The sequence below is a fragment of the Camelina sativa genome, chromosome 16 (assembly GCF_030686135.1).
Source record: "Camelina sativa cultivar CO46 ecotype springtype chromosome 16, ASM3068613v1".
NCBI lineage: Eukaryota > Viridiplantae > Streptophyta > Magnoliopsida > Brassicales > Brassicaceae > Camelina > Camelina sativa.
This window is the reverse complement of record NC_141895.1, coordinates 4376134-4399019: the sequence shown is the minus strand read 5'-3', so window position 1 is coordinate 4399019 and position 22886 is coordinate 4376134. Positions and strand designations below refer to the sequence as shown.

Sequence of the window (22886 nt, the reverse complement as noted above, 5' to 3'; positions counted from 1 at the left end):
TGAATTTAGTCTAAGATATATTTTATTTTTATTTACTAATTAGTTCTTGAGCTCTTTCTCTTGTGTTTCAGGTTAATGCAAACAAGAAGCCACAAGCCTACTGATTTGCAAAATCTGCGAAACGAGGAGTTAGCACGACTGGAACGAGAGAACTGAAAAGCAAGAGCCGATTCCGATAAGATGGCCGAAGACAATGAAGAGGTTCGTCAACCCAATCTGCCTGCTAGGCGAGCTACCTTGAGAGATGAAGAAGCTCACAACAGGCTGTTTCTGAATCGATCTGCGATCCAATCACCAGCTCATGCGAGACAAGATTATGAGATCAAACATAGCCTAATCAATTTGGTCCAGAATTGTGTGTTTAATGGATTAGCCTCAGAGAGCCCTCTGGACCATATTGAAGATTTTGAGAGATTGGCTAGTACGACAAGGTCTAATGGAGTTCCATATGATTACCTCATGTTGACTTTGTTCCAATTCTCTTTAGGAGATAAGGCTTTGAGATGGCTAAATCTCTTGGACCGAGGATCACTTACCACTTGGGAGCAATGTAGAGCAGCGTTTTTAAACCACTTCTACACTAAGTCACGATCAGCTATGTTAAGGAGCAAGATTACTACCTTCTCACAAGGTGTTAAGGAGTCTTTTTGTGAAGCGTGGGAGAGATTCAAGGAGTATATGAGAGACTGTCCTCATCATGGTTTTTCACAAGAGAATCTTATGAACATCTATAGAGGAATTGACCAGAAGTACCAGATGGCACTCGATATTGCCAGCAGAGGAGATTTTTCTACTATCACTGCTGCTGAAGCAAACCTCTTGATCGAAAACCTTGCAGCGAGTAACATCAATCATAGTTATGAGTATGATCGTTCTGTGCGTGTTGTTTGTGAATACAGATGTTATTAAGAATCTCACTGCTAAGCTAAACCTTCCTTTGAAAATAGATCAACAAGCTGTCAACATGTGCGACGAGCAGACATGATCTTATCAACAAGTTGGAGTAAATTCAGGTTTTGAGGGAATAGAGGAGCTGAACTATGTAGGAGGACAAGGGAACTATCAGAATCATGGGTTTAATCAGAATTATAGAAATCATCCTAATCTCTCTTACAGAAGCACCATTATCGAGAATCCTCAAGATCAAGTGTATCCTCCACATATTCAACAAGGTAACTTCCCGCAAGGATTTCAGAACAAGGGTGCTGGATACCACACTCCATCTGCAGCTCCACAAGATAACAAACTCGAATTGATGATGCAAGCACTACTGGACGGCCACAAGAAAAGTTCTGCTGAGATTAATGTCAAAATTGATAGCATGTACATTGATTTGAATGGGAAATTTGAGAGGTTGAGTTCACGTGTTGATTCCATTAATAAGAGAGTCTCTGCTATTTCTTTTAGCTCTAAGAACAAAGAATCATGCAATGCTATAACACTCCATGGTGGATTCGAAGATGGGCTGAGTTGTGCTGTGATCAACTCACGTTTGGCTTCCGCAGAGCCAAGATCGATCAGTCCTGAGCCTAGACCGGCCAGTCCCATCCATTTTTATAATTCGAGTCTGATCTCCAGAGAAGTTGGATCGACCAGTCCCCCTTATAGATCAGTCGATCCCATCAATAATGCAAAACTTGTCTTGGAAAGTCTCAGATCGACTGATCTACGTCCAGACCGGTCAGTCCCTGTTGTAGGTATGGGAAAATCCAGCTCGTTTGTCTCTGATGCATATGCTAGGGAGTCACTTCATGTGGAACCAAAGCCATATAGGCCAAAAATTCCTTTTCCAAGTAGACATTAGAAGAAACCTCTGGATGAAAAGAAGTATAATCGGTACAAAGAAGTTATGAGTGAGTTCACCGCTGACATTCCCTTTACAGAGGCAATAAAGCATATCTCTTTGTTTAAGAAGGTTTACAATGATGTTGTGGTTGAAGAAAATGATTTGGTGGAGGTTAAGGCGTTTTTGGCTCTAGAGAAGAAGAACATTCATGCTCCAGTTTTGAAAAGACTACCAAAGTTAGAAGATCCAGGAAAATTTGTTGTTCCATGCTCCATCTCAGGAGTGAACTTTGAGGATTCCCTTTGTGACATTGGATCTAGTGTGAACGTAATGTCTAAAGATGTCACAGAGAGGTTGGGGATTGACGATATGAAGGCTTCTAAGGTCTCTCTTAAGTTTGCAAATGCTGTCTCCACAACTCCACAAGGCTTCATTAGTAATTTAGATGTTCAAGTTGGGAGTTGCTTGGTTGCTACAGATTTTTATGTTGTGGAAATTAGCGAGGGTTATGTTATGCCTTTGATTCTTGGGAGACCTTTCTTAGCAACAGTGGGAACAGTTGCTGACTTGCCTAAAAAGAGGATCACTTTCTCTAACATTGATGATAAAGTCTTCTACAACGCAATCACTACAAATGAAGCTACAAAACATTGTCTAACTGTAGAAGATGAGAAGAAGGTGGATGTCATGCTAATGGGAGAGAATGGTGATAAGAATGAAGCAACGAAGTCATGGATGGAGACATCATTCTTCTGAGAAGAGGTCTAAGAAGGTTAAGAAGAGAGAAAAGTCGAAGATAGAGAGAGTAATACGAGATCTTCACATAACCTTGGTACCCTAGAAATATGTTAGAGACACCATTGAGTATAAGGTGAAGTGTAAAGGAAAGTCTCGGCCTTTTTCTAAGGTTACAGCCATCCTCACTCCGGAGTTTAAAGAGAAGGGCCAAGAAGCAATGGATGATATGATGAGAAAGATTCTGGAGCTTAAGCTGACGAATGGGAGAGCTTGTTTTGACACAAGTTCTCATCCTCTCATCACTTAACACCTGAAACCACGGTCAAGCTATAGACCTTAAACAAGCGCTTATGGGAGGCGACCCATGGGATTTGTGCTGGCTTATCCTTTTATTTCTATTTGTCTTAGGATTTTGGTTTTGTTTTTAGGATTTATTACGGTTAAATCATGTCCGGTGTTAAGTGTTTTCAGGAACAGGTTCCAAACGCAGAAGATGCAAATTTTGTTGTTGTTCTAGGAGCTTTGGATTGATCGATCCTCTTTACAGATCGGTCGATCCCGTTAGTTTGCTGCAGATATCTCCAAGTTCAATAATGTTTCAGATCAGTCTATCCCATTCCGAGACCGATCGATCCCCACCCTTGCCAACACAACTCTAACACCAGCTGCGAAATCACCGGTTTTTGTTTCTTTTCCTTTCTTTTTCTATTACATGTTTTCTTATTTTCTTTGTCGGAGATGCTTTTTTCTTGGTTTTTCTTTCACACCGGGACGGTGTGAAGTAAGTCCGGGGGAGGGATGTCTCCAAGTTACTAATGTTGTTTTCTTTGGTTGTTTTATTTGGATTTTTCTTTTTCTTTGAGTCTTTTTATTTTCTAAAAAAAAATAATAACAAAAAAATTTGGGAAACTATGATCATTTATAGGAGTCTTTGCCTTGAACTAATACTCTTATGATTGATTTAGTACTTTTGATTTTTGAATGAAGCTTTGGAGTAGGGAGTGTTTATCCTAATCATGGGCATAGTACAAAAAGTAGTTCTTAATTTGATTTGATGAAGAGTGCAAAGAAGAGGTTTCCAAGAATATGTGAGTTTCCACTTTCAAACATTTTCTTCTTGAGTTTTTGTCTGTTCTTGCTTGAGGACAAGAAAAGATTCAAGTCTGGGGGAATTGATGTGTCTGTATTTTATAGGTGTTAACCATAGTTTTTAGGTTTGTTTTGAGTCTTTTATTGAGTCCAAATGTGCTTTTAGAGTCTTTTTAGTCTTTTATTTGTTTGTACAGGTTCTAGGTTGCTTTTGAAGGAAACTGAGTGTTTTGGGGATGGAAACAAGCATCTGGAGCCATTTTGGTGAAAACTGTTTGGACTAGCAAGCAGATGGAGCAAACATAGAAAAAGCATCCTTGATCGGCCAATCCACATTTGGATCGGCCAGTCCCGAACCCAAAGCAACTTTTCCTTTTTCGTTTTAAACCGACTTTTAGGGTTTTATTTTAGTATTTAAGGATGAGGCATGACCTCTAGAAAAAAAAATTTTATTCTACACAGCTTTTTAGTACTTGTAACCTTTGGGAGAAGATCTCTAATCCTTTTTAACACTTTAGAGAAGAATTCTGAACCCCTTTTATTTATTTTCTTTTGCAATTCAATTATGTCTTCTTCATCTTTGATTTGTTGTTTCTGTTTCTCTATGTTTGAGTAGTTTTCCTATTGGGTTTCGAGTTTCAAAATGGTTTATGATTCTCTAATGATGGTGATCTAGATTTGGGGTTGATCTATTTTGTTCTTCATTTATTGTTGTTCTTAAAGCCTGAACAAGATTAGCTACCTAGTTTATGATCATAGGTTAAATTCATCGTGGCACCGAAGTGTTGTTGAGTTGCTAGAAAAGAACATAGGTCAGCAAGGTGGACCTTAGCCAACGAAAGTTGAAGTTGAGGCACCTTGTGAACTTATCAAACTTGAACTTGTTATTGCTTGCTTGGTTTGCTAGGTTCAAACGACGGTTTAGGGTCTAGTGAATTCATTGCATAAATAGTTAACGTTGCGGAAGTAGGTTAGCTTTACAACCGTGATTTGAGTTCTAGAACAGTGTTTAACGCATCCCCATCTAACCACCTTAGTCCGAGAATTGTATCCCCCAAAGATTCTCTGTGCCCAATATTTTCCTTTCTGAATTAAAAACAGTTTATTTACTTTCCAATTTTGATTATTACTTGTTTTACAAAACTTCCTCTTTTGTCTTAGCTATATTTAATCTTCATAATTTCATAGTGCAATTGCTTGGTCTCTGTGGATTCGATCTTGAAGCGTTACGACGACACCACTAGATCGTGGTTGAGTACACATTAGGTTTTAATTGACTTGTTGATCACCCAGTAGATGGGAGTATTGCATCATTAAGTATTTGTAATAATACTTACACATCTCAATTGTTGTTTGTGGTGTGCAGGTATGTGACATAGAATCATGGCGATGAGGAGGTGGATGATCTAGGGTCTCGGTTATATGTTGTTGTTGGTTAGACTGATTAGGAATGTTGTTGTTGGTCGTTGTTATGTTTATTAATGTTGGAACTAAGTTTAGTAGCATGCTAGGTTGTTGTTGGTTAGACTGATTAGGAATGTTCCTGTTGTTGGTATGTTTCCGCTGTGCATATTCATTATTGTTGGTTTAATTAAGTATTATGGGTGCTTAATTATTATATATATATAAAAACCGATCGAGTTGTTTCAATATATATATATATATATATATATATTAGATGCTTTTTATATCGACAAAAAAATAGGTAATGTTTATTTGTTTCATAAAATTATTTTATGAGAGGAAACGAATCCTTGAATAATAAATGCTATTTTTCAACCATATCAAAATAAATTATTTCAAAAATTAATTTAGAAAGAAAACACATATTTGAATATAATAAAATGTCAATAAATTACTGATTAAGGAAACAAATTATTGATTAAGGAAATAAATTCTGTATATTAATTAATTTTAAAATTATTTAAAATTATATTATAGTTTTAAATTATAACATCTAAACCCAAATCATTCTTTTTATAAACCCAAATTAAAATATAATTTTTTTAATTGTAAAATCTAAACACTATCCCCTATTTTATAAACCCAAACCGACATCTAATTTTTCTTAATTTTAAATTATAAACCCTAACCCCTCTTTTTTAAAACCAAACCGACATATAATTTTATTTTATTGTAAAATCTAAACTCTAAACTCTAACCACTCTTTTGTAAACCCAAACCGACATATAATTTTATTTAATTGTAAAATCTAAACCCTAAACGCTAACCACTCTTTTGTAAACCCAAACCGACATATAATTTCATTTAATTGTAAAATCTAAACCCTAAACACTAACCACTCTTTTGTAAACCCAAACCGACATATAATTTTGTTTAATTGTAAAAACGAAACCCTAACCATGCACATTTTTGTAAACCCAAACCGACATATGGTTTAGTTTAATTATAAAATCTAAACTCTAATCATTATTTTATTAACCTAAACCAACATACTTTCCTTAATAGAGAGTATACCTTAGCTTTAAAAAAATCTACAGAATTAGTTTTCTTAACTTGTTTTGTCTTTTTATTTTAAATTGATTTATTTTATAAATATGACATGACATGGCAGTTTGTTGTATTTTGATTGGTTAATTAAGAGGAGATGAATAAGAGTGGTTCACCCCAACAATTTTTCTATATTGAATTTGAATGTGTCTAATTATTGAATACCTTCAATAAGATGCCAAAGTTATTGATTATAAATAGATTTAACACTCACTTTAGGATACACACTAAAAAAAACTGAAAATAAAATAAAAAAAAAAACTCATCGTTGTCTTTATTGTAAAATTTTTGTTGCTTGCTATTCAATTTTCTAATGTAAAATTTCAAATACTTTTTTTTTAAGTTCAAATACTTGTTATATATATATATATATATTTTTTGGTATAGGCTGGTGAATTAGAAAGTCCACGTTAAGCACCTGAAATCCATAAAGTCCCTAACAAGACAAGCGATGGGGAACAAGACAAGAGATTCAGGTCTTTTAATGCAAGAGAGATTCAGGATTTGACCATCGAAGACTTTAGAACCTCCGGGAATATGAAGGTGAGTTAGCTCCGGGAACCGGCCAGTTCTTCCTCTTTGGATTCTATTCTAACAAAAAACATAAAAAATTGAAAATACAATGTTTATTCTTAAAGAAAATTTACATCTATATAATATATATATTAATATAATATATTTGGTGTTGCTCTAGGAAGATTAAATCTTATCTAATAAAAACTAACAAATTATTATATAATAAATAGTATTGATGTATACCTTAGTACAAAAATTTGTTACTGTTAAGTATTTATATTTATCAAGTAAAACACATATAGTTTAAAAACTTTTGTTCAAATTCAAGACCTGAACATAAGTTTACTAGATATGGACCGCCCAATGTGCAGGTTTTAAAATTTTGTAAATAAAATAAAATTTAATAAAAATATAGTATTAAAATTTGTTGTACGTTATTTATAATTTTTTTTGCTATAATATAATGATTTATATACATTTATAACTTTTTATGTATGTTACCATTAAAAGTGTATTTTTTACATCTAAGTATATTGTATGTTACTAATATATTCTTTACCACCACCTAGAAAAATATCTATATAAACACTTAAACCTATTATATGTCTATTTGTTTTCACTTTTGCATAGTTTCCTTAATCACTAAAATTGTTGGTTGAAGAAATTTTTCGAATAAAAAATATATTACATAGTATACTAATCAATATATCATCAAAATAGTGTATGACTAACCATGGAGAGAACCGTGGCTCCGCCCTCCTTCCTTATGGAGAGAACCTTGCGTCCAACTTCCTCTACCAGGAAGAGAACTTTGGCTCTGCCTTCCTCCCTTGGGGAGATAACCTTGCATTCGTCACACCTCTTCCACCATAAAGAGAACCTTGGCTCTGTCCTCCTCATGTGTGGAAAGAACATGTTCATGTCTGTTAACTATCTCAAAGTGGCATGCTCCAGCAACCAATAAAACTAAAAGCCATTTTCCAACGTCACAAAATCTTTTGATAGCAACTAATGCTAAATTTCTCAATGTATTCGTGAAAAAGTCTTTGACACATCATAATGTAGCCTCTATTTCCAAGCTTCTTTGGATCTATCAAAAACGGTTTATGTTTTTCCAATCTATCTATCTATGTTTGTGGTAATCTTGTGTTTGAGTAGTCATTTTATCCAACCAATAGGTTTATAAGGTTCTACTCTTTATCTCCCTTTGGGATTGAATTTGCATATAAAAATTAGGTTTATGACCAACCAATCAAGGTTGAAAAATTAGAAGAAAATTATTTTGACATAGTTAAAGAATTAATAGAAAATTATAAGCACGGTCATATATGAATCTCAAATCAAAGATGAAAATATAAATTAAATAAAACAATCTAACAATATTACAATAAAATAAGTAAATAATGATATAATTCAAATTGTATAAACATTTAATCTCCTTATAATTATATTTTTAAACTATTTAATTTTTGTAATTTTTTTATAATTATCTTTTTATATTATTAATATTTTTTAAACATTTTTTTTGTTTTTTATCATAATCTCAAATCTCTCCTATTAAATATTAACTTTTCATATGTCAAAATCTCTGATTAATAACTTCACACGTGTCAAAATCCTGTTAATGGCTAACTTTCAAAACCCTACTTTATATAATAAGATAGGTTTTAAGTTTTCTTCTCGCATATAAGATATTTTATTTTTAATCAAATAATTCATATGAAAGATAAATATGAGTGTTATATGGGAAAACAAAATAATTCTCGAATATAAGTTTATAACAATAATATATGAAGATTTAATCCAAAAACAATCAAGTAATTTAGATATTATATTTTAAAATTCTCATAGTCAAAAGCCATTATTAAAAATTCTATGATATATATTTTAAAATTTGTAGTATTAAATTAATTTTAAATTTAGCTAACAAATGATGACTTACATAAAAAGTTAGTAAGATTTATGGAAGACTCATAAATAATTTTTAAAAATGATTTTTTAATCCCATATAATGATTCACTTTATTAATTATTTATGATTAATAATAACTAACTAAACACATGCTTAGTTATATTCCAAAATGAAGAGTTCTCAATTATTACAACTCTTCTTATTAGTGTTACAAAACGAGGTGAAAGCGAAAGCATTTTACATAACAGAAGATGGAAACGCAATGAGAGGGAACTTGCGGCAAACATCGATACCAATGGCCTCAGCTAGATCAGATTCATCCCCATTTGGACCAGCCTCTACCCTCCAGTCAAATCGGCCTACAACGTTGGCTACTGTCACCTCTGCCAAACCCAAAGCAAGTCCTATCCCTGGACATATCCTTCTCCCTGACCCAAATGGAATGTAGTTCAAATCTTTTCCATGGTAATCCACAACTGACTCTAGGTGTCTCTCTGGTTTAAATTCTTCTGCATCTGGTCCCCAAACCGCAGGGTCTCTTTGGATTGCCCAAGCATTGACGATCACCTAGACGCCAAACATATTTCTTTTTAGTTTCTTACCATGACTTAAGATGTGTATGTAAAGTTATGTGTGAACAAGTTGACTGCTAAGGTAAGAAATATTTTTTTACCTCTGTCCCTGCGGCTATGTTATATCCCTTTACTTTGACATCTTCACTTAAGAGTCTGGGAAGTATAAGTGGAAGAGAAGGATGCAACCTGAGGACTTCTTTAATCACAGCTTTTAAGTATGTCATATTCTCAACTTCTTTTTCTTCTATGTATGTCGTATTTGGCTTAATGGTTGACCGAATCTCATCTTGGAGTTTCTTCATACTCTCTGGACGTCTCATCAGCTCCGTCATTGTCCATTCTAGTAGAGTTGAAGTTGTAGAAGTTCCTCCTATAAACATATCCTGATAAAGTAATGAAAAGTTACATCTCATTACTCAAACTAAAAATGTTGCATACGTGATGAAAGTTATTAATGACTTAGCTTATAATGATATCCTTACCAAGATCATAAATTTTATGTCGTTTCTTTGAACTTGGAATCCATTATTCTCATCTTTTTCGATTGATAACAGTATATCAACGAAATCCGCTTTCTGATTACCCGCGTCAATATGTTCATGTACCACTTTGTCCATAAGATCGCTAAAACCTTGACTGACTTCCTTAATCCTATTATTGAAACCGTTGATTTTATCTATCCATGCCAAAGCCGGGATATAGTCCCCGATCGGGAACTCTCCTAAAAGCTCCATGATCTGCCTCACTCGCTTCTTGAGATCCCTTGCGGTTTCGTCCTCGCTATGTTTTCTTCCCAAGGCAACTCTACTCGTAACATCGCTTGGTAGAGTAATAAAGAGTTCGCTCAGATTTTCGGATGAAGAAGAAGAACTTGCTTTCTCCAGCTTCTTCAACATTGCCTTTAACTCCTCTTCTCTTACCGTCTCAAAGGACGCAACCATTTTGTTGGTGAGCAGATTCAGAATGCATATACTCTTCATCCAAAATAAGATTCAAAACCATCATTAGTTGATAGAAGAATACATAATATTATAGATTTCGTTAGTGCATGCATGTGTGAGTGTAAGTTGCATGTAGACCGAAAAACTGTAAAAATACTACATAGATAAATTAGAAAAAAAAAAAAAAAAAAACGTTAAAAGAGGAATTAGAAAGGGCTACTAGTGAAATACCTTCATTTGTCTCCAATATTCTCCATAGGGAGCAAACACCACATCACGCCCACCATTCATAAGCCCATGAACAGCTTTTGATCTGGGACGGTTAGCAAACTTATGATCGTGTGTTTTCATCACCTCATGAGCGGCTTCACCGGAGGAGACTACTAGTATGGGGACACGACCAAAATGAAGGAGCATGAGTGGTCCGTACCCGAGGCTGAGGGATCGGAGGGAACGGTGAGGGTGGAGGCTGAGCTGGTGGAGGTTACCAATCAAGGGAAGCCGCCATGGGGATGGTGGTCGGTTCACTTTGGTGACGGTTCGTTTGAGGAATTTTGTAAGCAAGACAAGGGTTAAAATTGTCGTTGAGACCAAAGAGAACATCAAGATCATTTCCATTTCTTGAATATTGCTCATGTAGGAAAGTGTTTGATTGGTGATTTGTAAGTCCCCTTCTCCTTGTAATTTATAGGCTTTTGCTGGAACCCATTAGCTCGTCAACAAGCACGAATAATCATTTTAAAATGTTTATATGTACATAAAATGAGTGCATGTTTGTTTACGTTGAATAGTAATATATAATACTATAGTTAGTGTTGGAAACTCTTATCTAGTCTAACACTAGTAGTTTTAATTAAAGGACTTATCATAAAATAAGTTATAGTATTGTGTGATTAAAAACAAAATACAAGAAAATGTTAATGGCAATTCATAAGGTCACATATAAAAATTTTAAGCTTCTATAATGACGAACCAGTCATCGAATAAGAATAGAGTCTATATATACAGAGACAGGCGGTCGAGGGACTACAAAGTTATTATTCGGACAACAAAAATATTCATATTGTTATTTTTTTTTTTTCAGAAATATTGTTTAGCTGCATATGGTAATGCATGTAGCATTATTGAATTGGATTGTACTTTCGTTTACAATGAAAATAATAAAATACTGAAGCTAGTTTTAGAAGTAGCTAGCTAGTTCTAAAGGTGATGATCATGTGATACAAATAAAACGTACAATTGAGATTAATGAATTTTATAAATCTAATCATTATAAGTTAATCATGTTCTGTTATCGATGTAATTAACGACATATATATAATCCTTTGGCATATAATATGTTGTACTTGTATTCTAACAGTTTGAGGAAATTTTTAAATCATTCCAAAAATATGGTCTTACTGATAAGTTTATGTTATATAGATAGAAGAATAACAATGTAACTCAATAATTATTAACGAAATGAATTGAAATGAATTATTTTTTTATAAAGTAATTGTGAAATGTTGAAAAATTAGTTAGAATAGAATAATCATTTTTTCCTAGTTAGATTTTTAACAAGCTAATTGTAAAATATATAACATAACCATTTATCTAAAACATGAAAGATTGATAAATATTTTGAAATGTAAAAAATAGCAAAATTAAGCTTTCGAAATGTTAAAATGTGAACAAATGTTATAGCACTTATAATCTATATATGTTGAAAACTAACTCATATATTTAAAAGTTTGTAATATTACCAAAATATCATAAATACATAAAATATAAATAATAGTTTTATAGTCAGAGAAGGATTTGACTCGGATAATAAGCCAAAATTATATACCAAAAAAGATGTAAGCGAAATTTAGTTTTTCTTACTTTCTTGTTAATTTTCTAATCACCTTCATAAAAAGTTCTAACTTTAATTTAATTTAATTTAATATCAGAGATTATCACAATAATCTTTGTAAATACAGTGTTAGTTGATGTAATTCAACAAATCCTGCAAAAAAGTATGTTTATTATATTCTTACATAAATTTAAGATCGCCGTTATTCGTCAAGCGTTTTGAAGTAAAAGCACAAAAAACGGCGAATGGTCAAACAAATAATATTTTTGGTTTCCAGTCAAATTATGATTACCTTTTCAAAACCTCTACACGAGACGTCTAATTACCGCTTAAGAAAGAGGATACCATAATTAAGGGCATATAGAAAAGTTCAAGTTATAATTAGGTTGATGATATGAATCACATGATGCCAAAAGAAATTAAGTTGGTGATAAACTAAGAAGGTTTCAAAGTAATATCGATGTATATCCATTACGTATGTATATTATTTACGTCTAAAATTTTAATATACGGTGACTTTGTTCTAAAATATATATCTTATTTTGCTAATTGAATAATATATTTATTGGATTAATATTTTTTTTTTACATAATTTAGATGCGTTCGACGTGTGATGTCCCCGTGTAGACCAAGAAGCACATTATTTGATCCTTAATTTCACCCTAAAAATTAAGCATGATGGTGTAACATATTAACTTATGCTACATCATCCTGACCCAACACAAATAGAAATCTTTGATTATATTCTTCTTCCACGACTTTTCTATGTGTATATCGTGCAACCAATTTATGTCACTATCATCACACATGCAGTGACTAGTTTTTTCCATGTTTTTTTCTTTCTCATATGGCTGGCTGCTGGTGCAATGAATTTATCTTCTCAAATCGTTTCCTTTACATTTTAAAATCATTTAATTTGTCTAAAAACGATATTTATTTTTGTGAACTACGGTGCACTACTACATGCTGGTTATTTTCCTATTAAACAACCCAAATTTTTCTTTTTGTCATCTAGCATGTTTGTACAAATTCATTTTTTAAATATAATACTTGCCTAACAACGTCCTAGATGTTTATATGACATTATAAATCAAGAAGAGTAGGTTAAGTTTTGTGAATATATGTGATGACTGTATAAAAAAAAATTAAAAAAAAATATGTGATGACTGTATCAGATAAATATGTATGTCGAGTTTGATTTGGAAATTTGACTAACTTATACAACGACTAAGTTATATAATAAAATAATAAAAAATGGCGAACTACTCTCTAGTCTAGTGAAGTAACTTACCCGACATAATAAATTTGTTGAATGGGTCAGTCAAACTTGTAAACCAAAATGCCTCATCTATTTTTTTTTATATTCTCTGTCGATTAAGTTATAATTTATTCAATTGTATGACGCATTCGAAGTAGAAGTTTTTCTTTTTTACCAATAAAATAAAATTTTAAATGTCAATGTCAAAAGAATGAATTATATATATTTTATTGCTTAAAATGTTTTAGTTTACCTTTATATTTTCACATTACACTTAAGAATTTTCTAGTGTACTTATTACAAAAAATATCAATGAAAGTTTTATATATTTTCTGTTAGCATTAGAAATTTCAAATTTTGAAATGCTTAAAATTCTGAAGTGTAAGAAATAAAGCAAAATAGTGTTATTTTAGCAAGACACTATTATGCCTTAATAAAATTCAATCCTTTTTTTGTTATATGTATGTCCATTTTTGTGAAAATGACACATGTTAAATCATAGTATTGATTTTTTCTTTTCCACTTATCAAAGAGATTAACACGAAAAATCCTTGACCTGGTTAAAACACCATATCCTCAGTCTATCCTTTAATTTTGATGTCATCGCTTTCAATTTGTCTCTTAGAGCTTCTAGTCTGACAGCAGACTCACTTGCTATTGCTAATTAAGGAGATTCTCCTAAACTTTGCTTTAGGTTTTTGATTAAACGAAAGACCTTTCTCTGCCCCCCGGAAAAAAGTATTGATTTTTTTCTTTTTTGACATAATCATTGTATTGATTATGAGAGATTTTAATTTTCAAGACTGTTTCTTACTACAGTACTGTGTTAACATTAGTGTTGGACCTGTTGGATGTTATTTTTTACGCCTTTGCTTTGATCCAATTTCATAAAAAAATATGACTGGTAAAGATTTACAACATTCATATGAAAATCCTTAGTGCAATTACAATTTTTTTTATAAAAAGGTAGATCTTTCTATGAAACAAAATGTCAAACTTCTCCATTAATTTATCTCGTCTCTTGAAAGAAGAGTATATGAATATATCCTTAAAACTTTAATAAGCTCTGATGAAATTCAAGCGTCTTTGATTTTTTCACCTTGCCCAAAATCTGGTGGTTTGACTTTAGCTTTTGCATTTACATTGAAGCTTTGTTATTTATTATTACCCAATGGTTGCAATTTCCCAATTCTATGATATTGTTTACCGTCATGCATGCCTCTAGAGTCTTAAATCATGCATGAGATATCATATACTTATGATTTAGTACTATAGTATAGAAATAATTTGATGTCGTTAATTAAAGATTCCTGATTAATCTTGATGCAAAAGAAGTTATTGCAAATAATATGAAGAAAAAAACAAAAGTACAACATACTAAATCGTAGCAACCCAACTCAACTGCGACAAAACCACGTGTTAGAAAGAAATGCTAGAATCTGTTTTTTTGTTCGTAGAGTAGTAACGAATACTTTTCAACACCAACTAAAAAGATTAAAAAAAAAATGATGAAACTGTAGTTTAGTGCCAATAGCCATCATCAATATTGAATCTTCATGAAAAAGTACCGAATTCAGTTGTTGTCAATAATTCATTAAGTGTTTTAACAAAATAAAATAAAATAATTCATTAAGTGCCAATGGCTATTGACAACAACCGCAACATCTTCAGCCTCCAAAGCGATAACACTTGTTGCACCCACGCACGTCCTCTAACGTGGGTCCGTATGTCCACCCCTGATCTGGACATGAGCTTTGGAGACATTTTACGTGCACCAGATGTAGACATTATTTGGAGTGCACCTGTGCAAGAAAAATCAAGTCTTAATTAATGATAATTCAACGACTAACAAAAGTGAACATGGAAAGAAATATCTTCAAATCTTGAGGAGTACACTATTAGGGTTGGTGGCCGTGAACCCTACGAAATATAAACATGTTTATGAAGCTTCTAGTTCTCGGTAGGTTAGTTGTTCATTTGAGAGTTTACATAGAAAACAAATCAACTTTTAAGGACTACACAAGTATGTGCAGTTGAAAAGTGTAGAGATTGTTTTTCTGGTTTTTGTTAAAGAAAAAGTAGAAATTGCTGTATGACGAAGTATGGGTTCAAAAGTAAGGCTGCTTTAGTATGCCCTTTAACATAAAAAACAAACTATATATGACTGCGCAATCCCATTAGCTGCAACTTGTTAGAATGTTATAATTCAACAAAACATATAATAATTTGCAAGGACTGCAACAAAATCAATGTTTTTGAAAACTAGACCGACCGTACCAGTCAGACCAGGAATCATTTACTTAGCCGAGTCCAAATTAAATTTAAACCCAAATTCAAATTAAACCGATAAAACTTATGAAAATCGTCAAACCAATGATCCAATTTGATATCAAAATTGGGTTCACATATTTAGATCATAAGTTATTATTATTATTATTATTATTTTGAGAAAAGATTTTCTAGTTAATTGCAAAAAGAATTAAAACATACAAAAATTCAACCTAACCTTAGAGTTTGAAAAGTAGGCCTAAGCCCAAATAAAATACATAGCACAAGAAACCCATATCAAAGACTGAAAAGTAGGACAATTAAGCCTGGATAATATTGTTATTGTCTAAGAAGCGGTCCATTCAATGAGAAGAAAGAAGGGTCGCAATGGATGGATGTTGTTGAAACTGGACTTGGAGAAAGCATATGATCGCATAAGGTGGGATTTCTTGGAGGATACATTGCTTGCAGTTGGTTTTTCAAATTTATGGATTAAGTGGATTATGTAGTGTGTCACAAACCCATCAATGAACATTCTGTGGAATGGAGAAACAACAAAGTCTTTCAAACCTTCTAGGGGTTTACGTCAAGGAGATCCATTATCTCCATACTTGTTTGTCCTGTGTTTGGAGCACCTTTGTCAGATGATTGATAGAGCCACAGCAGGGAAGAAATGGAAGCCAATTAGGCTATCACAAGGTGGACCTTTCCTCTCGCATATCTGCTTTGCAAATGTCTTGATTTTTTTTGTAGAAGCATCAGTTGCACATATCAGAGTCATTCGTGGGATTCTTGAGCAATTTTGTCTTGCTTCAGGACAGAAGGTGAGCCTTGACAAGTCAAAAGTTTACTTCTCCAAGAATGTTTCAAGGGATATGCAGCGGTTGATATCAGAGGAGAGTGGTATTAAATCAACGACGGATCTGGGGAAGTATCTTGGGATTCCGATTTTACAGAAGAGGCTGAATAAGACGATGTTTGGGGAAGTTCTGGAACGGGTTTCTTCGAAATTAGCAGGATTTAAAGAGAAATGTTTGAGTTTTGCGGGTCGGCTCAATTATACGAGAGCTGTGTTAGGAGCAATTCCTATCCACACTATGAGTGTTATCTCTCTACTAAAATCGTTGTTGGATGAGTTGGAGAAGGTGTCACGTTCCTTTCTGTGGGGTGGTACCATGGAGAAGCGAAAACAACATCTGGTAGCCTGGGATAGGGTGTGTGCTCCGAAAGGTGAAGGCGGCTTGGGTATTAAGAGACTCCAAGAGATGAACAAGGCGTTACTTGCTAAAGTGGGGTGGAGGTTACTGAGTGACCAGCAAAGTTTATGGGCTCGTGTTTTCCGATGTAAATACCGAGTAGGGGATCTCAGAGTGGTGGATTGGTTAAAACCAAAAGGATGTTGGTCTTCTACTTGGAGAAGTGTAGCAGTTGGTATCTGAGAAGTAGTTCTACCAGGACATGGCTGGGTTGTGGGTGATGGGAGGCATATTTGTTTCTGGAAGGATAAGTGGTTGTTGGAGGAGCCTATCCTTAATACACTACTGAATGGGATCCCTGAGAGCAGAATGAATGAATTGGTAAATGACTTATGGGAAGATAGGAGGTGGTGGATGATGGATAGAATAGCACCTTGGGTCTCAGAGGACATCAGACTTCGACTTGGGGTTGTGGTTTTGGACACGTTTTCTGGGGCCAGGAATCGCATATCATGGCCAGAGATGACTAATGGACAGTTCACAGTTAAGTCATCGTATTCCATGCTCATGTGTAACTTGAGCGATGGTCCTCAGCTTGATCGTTTTTGGGCTCATGTTTGGGGAGTTGTGTCACCGCAGAAGGTGAAGGGTTTTTTGTGGTTGGTAGGACATCAGGCTCTTATGTCGAATTCTGAGAGGTTTCGTCGCCATCTCTGTGATTCATCGGAGTGTGAGGTTTGTAAAGGTGGAGAGGAAACTATACTCCATATATTGAGGGACTGTCCGGCAATGAATGGGGTTTGGAAGTGTCTTGTACCAGTTCAAAAACAACCTCGGTTTTTCTCTGCGTCCTTACTTGAATGGCTGTTTACTAATCTGAATGTGGTGACAAGTTCCCGGAGTTTACTGTGGTCTACATTCTTTAGTGTTGTGGTATGGTGGGGATAGAAGTGGAGGTGTGGCAATGTGTTTGGGGTTTAGGGTAAATGCAGAGACAGGGTGAAGTTTCTGAAGGACCTAGCTAGAGAGGTTCAACTGGCTCATCAAGCTAAGTGGATGACGAAACCGGCGCCGACGAGGGAGGAGCGGTTAATAGGTTGCTCTCGTCCACAGAGCGGATGGTGGAAAATGAATACCGATGGTGCTTCGAGAGGGAAACCGGGTTTAGCAGCTGCCGGTGGTGTTTTAAGAGATAAACAGGGGAATGGCAGACAGGTTTTTCTCTTAATATTGGTATTTGCTCAGATCCAATGGCGGAATTGTGGGGGGTATACTATGGACTGTGTTTGGCATGGGATAAGAGAGTGGAGCAGTTGGAGTTGGAGGTGGAAAGTGAGATAGTGGTCAGTTTTTTACGGACAGGGATTAGTGTGACTCATCCGCTGTCTTTCCTGGTACATATGTGCCATGGCTTCATATCAAGGGACTGGGTGGTCCGGATTACGCATGTGCATAGAGAGGCTAACCGTCTTGCCGATGACTTGGCTTCCTATGCTTTTTCTTTACAGCTTGGTGTTCATTTGTTTGAGTTTGTTCCGCATTGTGTTGCGGTTTTGCTTTCGCAGGATGTTAGTGGTTATGTTACACCACGAACCGTTTGTATTTGATTTTATTTTTTCTTAATAAGTTAGGGGAGTTTGTTCTACCAAAAAAAAAGAATTAAAACATACAAAGGTTCAGCCCAACATTAGAGTTTGAAAAGTAGGCCTAAGCCCAAATAAAATACATAGCACAAGAAACCCATATCAAAGAGTGAAAGTTGAACCGATAGTCTGGTAATAGAACATTGAACTGTCATCATAGATCGGAGTACAAGGATTGGCGTTGCATAAGAGGCAGTTAGGGTTTGTTTGGAGCCCCCAGTTTAAGAGGCGGTCCCGAGTTGGACAGCGATTGAGAATGAAAATCCAGGTCAAGAAATTATGCTTACGGATAGCCCCGGAGGTCCACACAACCTTCCTCCAAGGGACCAGGGGGAAGTCGCCCCTGAGCAGTCGATAAATCATGCCCGTAGAGAAACAGGTAAGGACCTTACCTTCCGGTTCCCATTCATAGTAATCTTCCTCATCCCTCAGGGTAGTAGTGGTTAAGTGAATTGAAAGTGCTACATGTTCCTCCGTTCTGGCATGCGGAATGTTCCATTGGCCTCCACGATAAATTTGACTTAGTTTGGTGCTCAGGGGGATCCCCAACCTCGAGTTCCCTGGTGATGACAAGAAATCAGTTAGTTTTCCAAAGGGCGTCCAGTTATCCGTCCAAAACTGACAATTAAGCCCATTCCCAATCTTCAATTTGATCCACTTATATGCATCATCTCTTATCTTCACTAATTTATTCGTAATCCAAGAGTATCTTGGTCGTTGCTTCATTGTCCAGAAGTTATTTAAGGAGCCTCGGAGGAAATGTAGTTTGAACCAAGCTACCCAAACAGACCCCCACCTGAAGAAAATAAGCCAAATAAGCCGTAGAGTACAAGCCCTGTTCGAAAGGTAATGTCTTTCAGACCCAATCCTCCTTGATCTTTCGTTTTCATTATTGTTTCCCAAGAGACCCTAGCAGAATAGTGACTCGAAGCTTCTTTTCCAGAGATATGCACTACAGAGTGAGTTGATCTTCGCAACACACTGTTTAGGGAGAACAAAGGTAGAACACCAGAAGTTTGAGATCCCAGCTATGATTGTGTTAATCAGCAAGAGCCGACCCGCAAAAGATAAGTATTTAGAGGACCAGTTGCTTAGTTTTCCTTTAACTTGCTGCAAAAGTGGCTCACAATCCTGCATAAACTTTTTTGTGCACAAGGGGACACCAAGATAGCGAACAGGTAGGTGCCCATGTGATAGTCCAGTGGTGACCTTTATAAGTTCAATTTTCGCTTAACTAAGCCCTCCTGCAAAGAAAGACGATTTCTCAACACTAATGGCAAGTCCTGAACTTTGTTCAAACTTGAGGAGAACTTGTAGGACATTTTGGATAGAAGGAAGAGAGCCATCCAAAAATATAAGGAGATCATCAGCAAAACAGTGGGTATTGTCCTAACCAGGAAGGTGGTAAGACTATCCGGGAAAAGTCCTAACCAGTGGGTATTGACCAAAATACGATCAAGTTTTTTGGCAATTGGTCTTGCAGGTTGGTTTTTGGTCCTACAAGTCCATCTGGTTAAGGCAATCCCGAAGTTCACACATGTGAGGCGTCAAACAGTTAACTGAAATGCTTGAATGCTCCATGGGGTGGATGATCTGATTCAAATCTCCTCCTACTAACCAGGGGCATGAATCCAATCCAAAGGATTGTTGTAGTTGCAGTAATTCTATCCACAGGTTAGTTCTTTCATCACGGCTATTACTAGCATAAACTGCTCTGAAGACAAACTGGATCTTACCCCCAATAATTACTTCGCAGGTAAGACTCTGTTTCGATTGATGCAGAACTCGGAGGGCTGCAGGATTTTTCCAAATGATAACAATTCGGCCATCCTCATCAGACAAGTGATTTGAGGTAAAGTTCCATCCAGGACAAACTTTTGTCATAATCCGGTTCAAATTTAAATCTTTGATATGTGTTTCCAAAATTGCTCCAAAAAGGGGTTGATGGCTTCTGAGCCAATCACCTAAAGGTCGATGCTTATCCGGGTCATTTAGGTCTCGAATATTCCAAAAAAATTGTTTTGTATTCATAATTGATGAGCATGGGCTTCTTCCTGTGCAGGGACCGTACCGACAGTGTGGAGCTCATCTATAGTAACTGGTGGGACCAAAAAAGTAGATAGGGAAGGATTAGGGGACACACTTGGTAGGGGATTAGAGGAAGGGTCAGAAGTAGAGGGTGGACTAAGGAGAGATGGGTGGGATCGAGATCTTTTGAGATTAGGTGTTTTGTTAAAGTTTGGAGGTGGGGAGTGGGGATAAGGCATTCCTTGTGGAGTATATGAAGCAGGAAGACCAACTATCCAGGGGGTGAGTGTGCAATTATTATAGAGGGGTAGGCTAGAGGTGGTGGGACACAGTTGGGTGGTAGATGGGGTATTTACTTTAGGGAGGGGAGGAGTTATGGTTGCAGTTGGGATAGAGGGTGGGAGGGAGGAAGGGATAGATAGCGTATTTAAAGAAGGGGGTTGGGTCATATCCAAAATAGTAGTTTCAATGGGTAAAACAGAGAATGAGTTTGAGGATTCAATGGTCTGTGGAGCAGGGAAAGGAGACTTTTTGGCGAGAGAGGAAGGAGGATCCTTACTTGCTGCTGATGTAGACACACCAGAAGCCAAAGGAGTGAGCTTTGAGGTAACTATTGGGCCTTTTGGGATAGCTAGAACAGTTTTTTTCCACCACTTTCTTTCCTTTGGAGGATGCGGTGGCTTTGACTAGTGCATCCTGAACAGGTGGTAGCAAGAGGCAGTTACGAGCCACATGTCCTAGTTCCTTACAGTGGGAGCAAGTGGCAGGGAGCCAGGGGTAATCAACACCAATTTCAACCACCTGTCCATTTGTCCCTGGTGAACTCCACTATATCAGGCAGCTTTTTGGTAAGATCAACCACTACTTTGGCATGAGATAACTGTAAGCTGACTAGATTAAGAGTAAAGTCGTGGGTTTCTTTAGGATCACCAACTAACCCTACAATAATGCTTATGCCTTCCTTAGTACGAAGATCCAGTGGTATATCGCGCATGTGGATCCAGATGGGAATGGAGTCAAGGGCAGGAGAAACATTGGAGTAATGAGGGGACCACGGGGCAGTATGAAACATGGAGTCACCAATGTATCATATACAGTTTTTCAAGGACCTTTTGGCGAATGTACTCATTGGGAATCCGGACAAGAGCAGTCCTAGACAGGTGGTTAACATGAATTTCTAACCGATTACCTTTACCCCACATATGATTCAGAACACTCTGAATTTGATGATACAGAGGGGGCCTACCATTGAAGAAGCAAATCATGAAATCCTTATGCATCTCAGCTCCTCTTTGGAAAACCAAATATGGAATGTGCGTGGTGGGCTTACCAGCTTCCGTATAGGAGACTTGAGCAAGCCGTTTCAGAGATTTATCAGTAGATTTCCTTAATTTTTCAGCCAAGGCTCGAGCAGTAGGTTTTAAATGAGGCTCAATACCTCCTTGGTTCAAAGAAGAACTGGTAGTGACTATGGGGACTCCCATACCATTAGGCTTAGGAGGACATGATCTAGATTTAGACGGGTGTGGTTAGGTTGGGATGGTTGAGATGGTTCGGTGGGGATCTGGGGAGTTGGATTAGGAAGGGTTTGACAAGATGGAGTTTGACATGGTGGGGAAGTGGCTGGAGAGAGAGGAGTTGAAGCTTTATTGGTATGAATAGGTGAAGTTGACTTTGGAGCAAGCACAGTAAATTTCTCAATTATAGTTGCCTTTTTCGTAACAGTACAATTAGATCTAGAATTGTACCATTGAGGGTTGACTTTTGATGGAGGCGAAGTACCAACCTTGTGCATTTCCACATCAGTAGTTGAAATATTCAGTACAAGCACCAGAGTAGGACCAACCACAACAAGCCGACGGGATTTGGCAGTTTGTAATGGTTTGGCTACAATGGAAGATAACAGAGGGAAAAGGGCAAGGGAATACGAGGTATCAGGGTCAGTGGGATCAGGTGGGAGGAGAGGACGGGAAAGGGGACTATCACCAGCGATGAGCGGCGTCGGACTCAGGGCGGAAACACGACCATCAAGAAACCAGCTGTTTGCCATTGGAAACCGTATCAGAAAGAACTTTTATTTTATCAATCCAACTTGTTCTTTTCTTCCTTTAGATCATAAGTTATTCTACATTTAATTTTAAACTTTTTGATTTAAACTATATGTAAGTGATAATATCATAAATTAATCGAGTTCTTACATTTTACTTGGATTACATTAGTTCACAAGAAAATTATATTTAAATTTGTAGAGCTCTCTAAATACATAGAAATGTCTCACAAAAGAAAAAAGTTGTAGAGCTCTCTAAATACATAGAAATGTCTCACAAAAGAAAAAGAAAAAAACTGTTATAAACAGGATAATAACATATGTGATTATCCATCACATAATTTCTACTCTAAATAAAGTTGATCTTACCTATATTTACCTTAGTCCCTAAGTTACTTGTATATATATATATATATATATATATATATATATATATATATATATTGTATGTATGTATTTTAGCTTAGTCACCAAGTTTCTGTACTATATATTGGTGGTGGATGAAGACAAGAAATAATAACACAATAAGAAGTAGAGCGAAGAAC

General features: G+C 35.8%; 2 protein-coding genes and 1 non-coding gene across 3 annotated transcripts; 1 reads left to right on the top strand and 2 right to left on the bottom strand.

The window, feature by feature from the left end:
* Positions 1 to 597: 597 nt before the first annotated feature.
* LOC147925112 (small nucleolar RNA R71) lies at positions 598 to 704 on the bottom strand. The gene has a single exon (XR_015585545.1). It is a non-coding gene; the product is annotated as a small nucleolar RNA R71 (small nucleolar RNA).
* A 7930-nt stretch (positions 705 to 8634) lies between these two features.
* LOC104749803 (indoleacetaldoxime dehydratase-like) lies at positions 8635 to 10837 on the bottom strand. Its single transcript, XM_010471498.2, has 4 exons — positions 10299 to 10837; positions 9609 to 10100; positions 9225 to 9509; positions 8635 to 9118 (listed from the first exon to the last, which is right to left on the bottom strand). The coding sequence occupies exons 1-4, from the start codon at positions 10701 to 10703 to the stop codon at positions 8789 to 8791; spliced, it is 1512 nt and encodes a 503-aa protein (XP_010469800.1). The 5' UTR covers positions 10704 to 10837; the 3' UTR covers positions 8635 to 8788.
* A 9921-nt stretch (positions 10838 to 20758) lies between these two features.
* On the top strand, positions 20759 to 22502 carry LOC147925111 (uncharacterized). Its single transcript, XM_087493487.1, has 4 exons — positions 20759 to 20900; positions 20999 to 21142; positions 21261 to 21454; positions 21530 to 22502. Exons 1-4 carry the CDS (start codon positions 20763 to 20765, stop codon positions 21636 to 21638), a joined length of 585 nt encoding a protein of 194 aa, XP_087349613.1. The 5' UTR covers positions 20759 to 20762; the 3' UTR covers positions 21639 to 22502.
* The last annotated feature ends 384 nt before the right edge of the window (positions 22503 to 22886 follow it).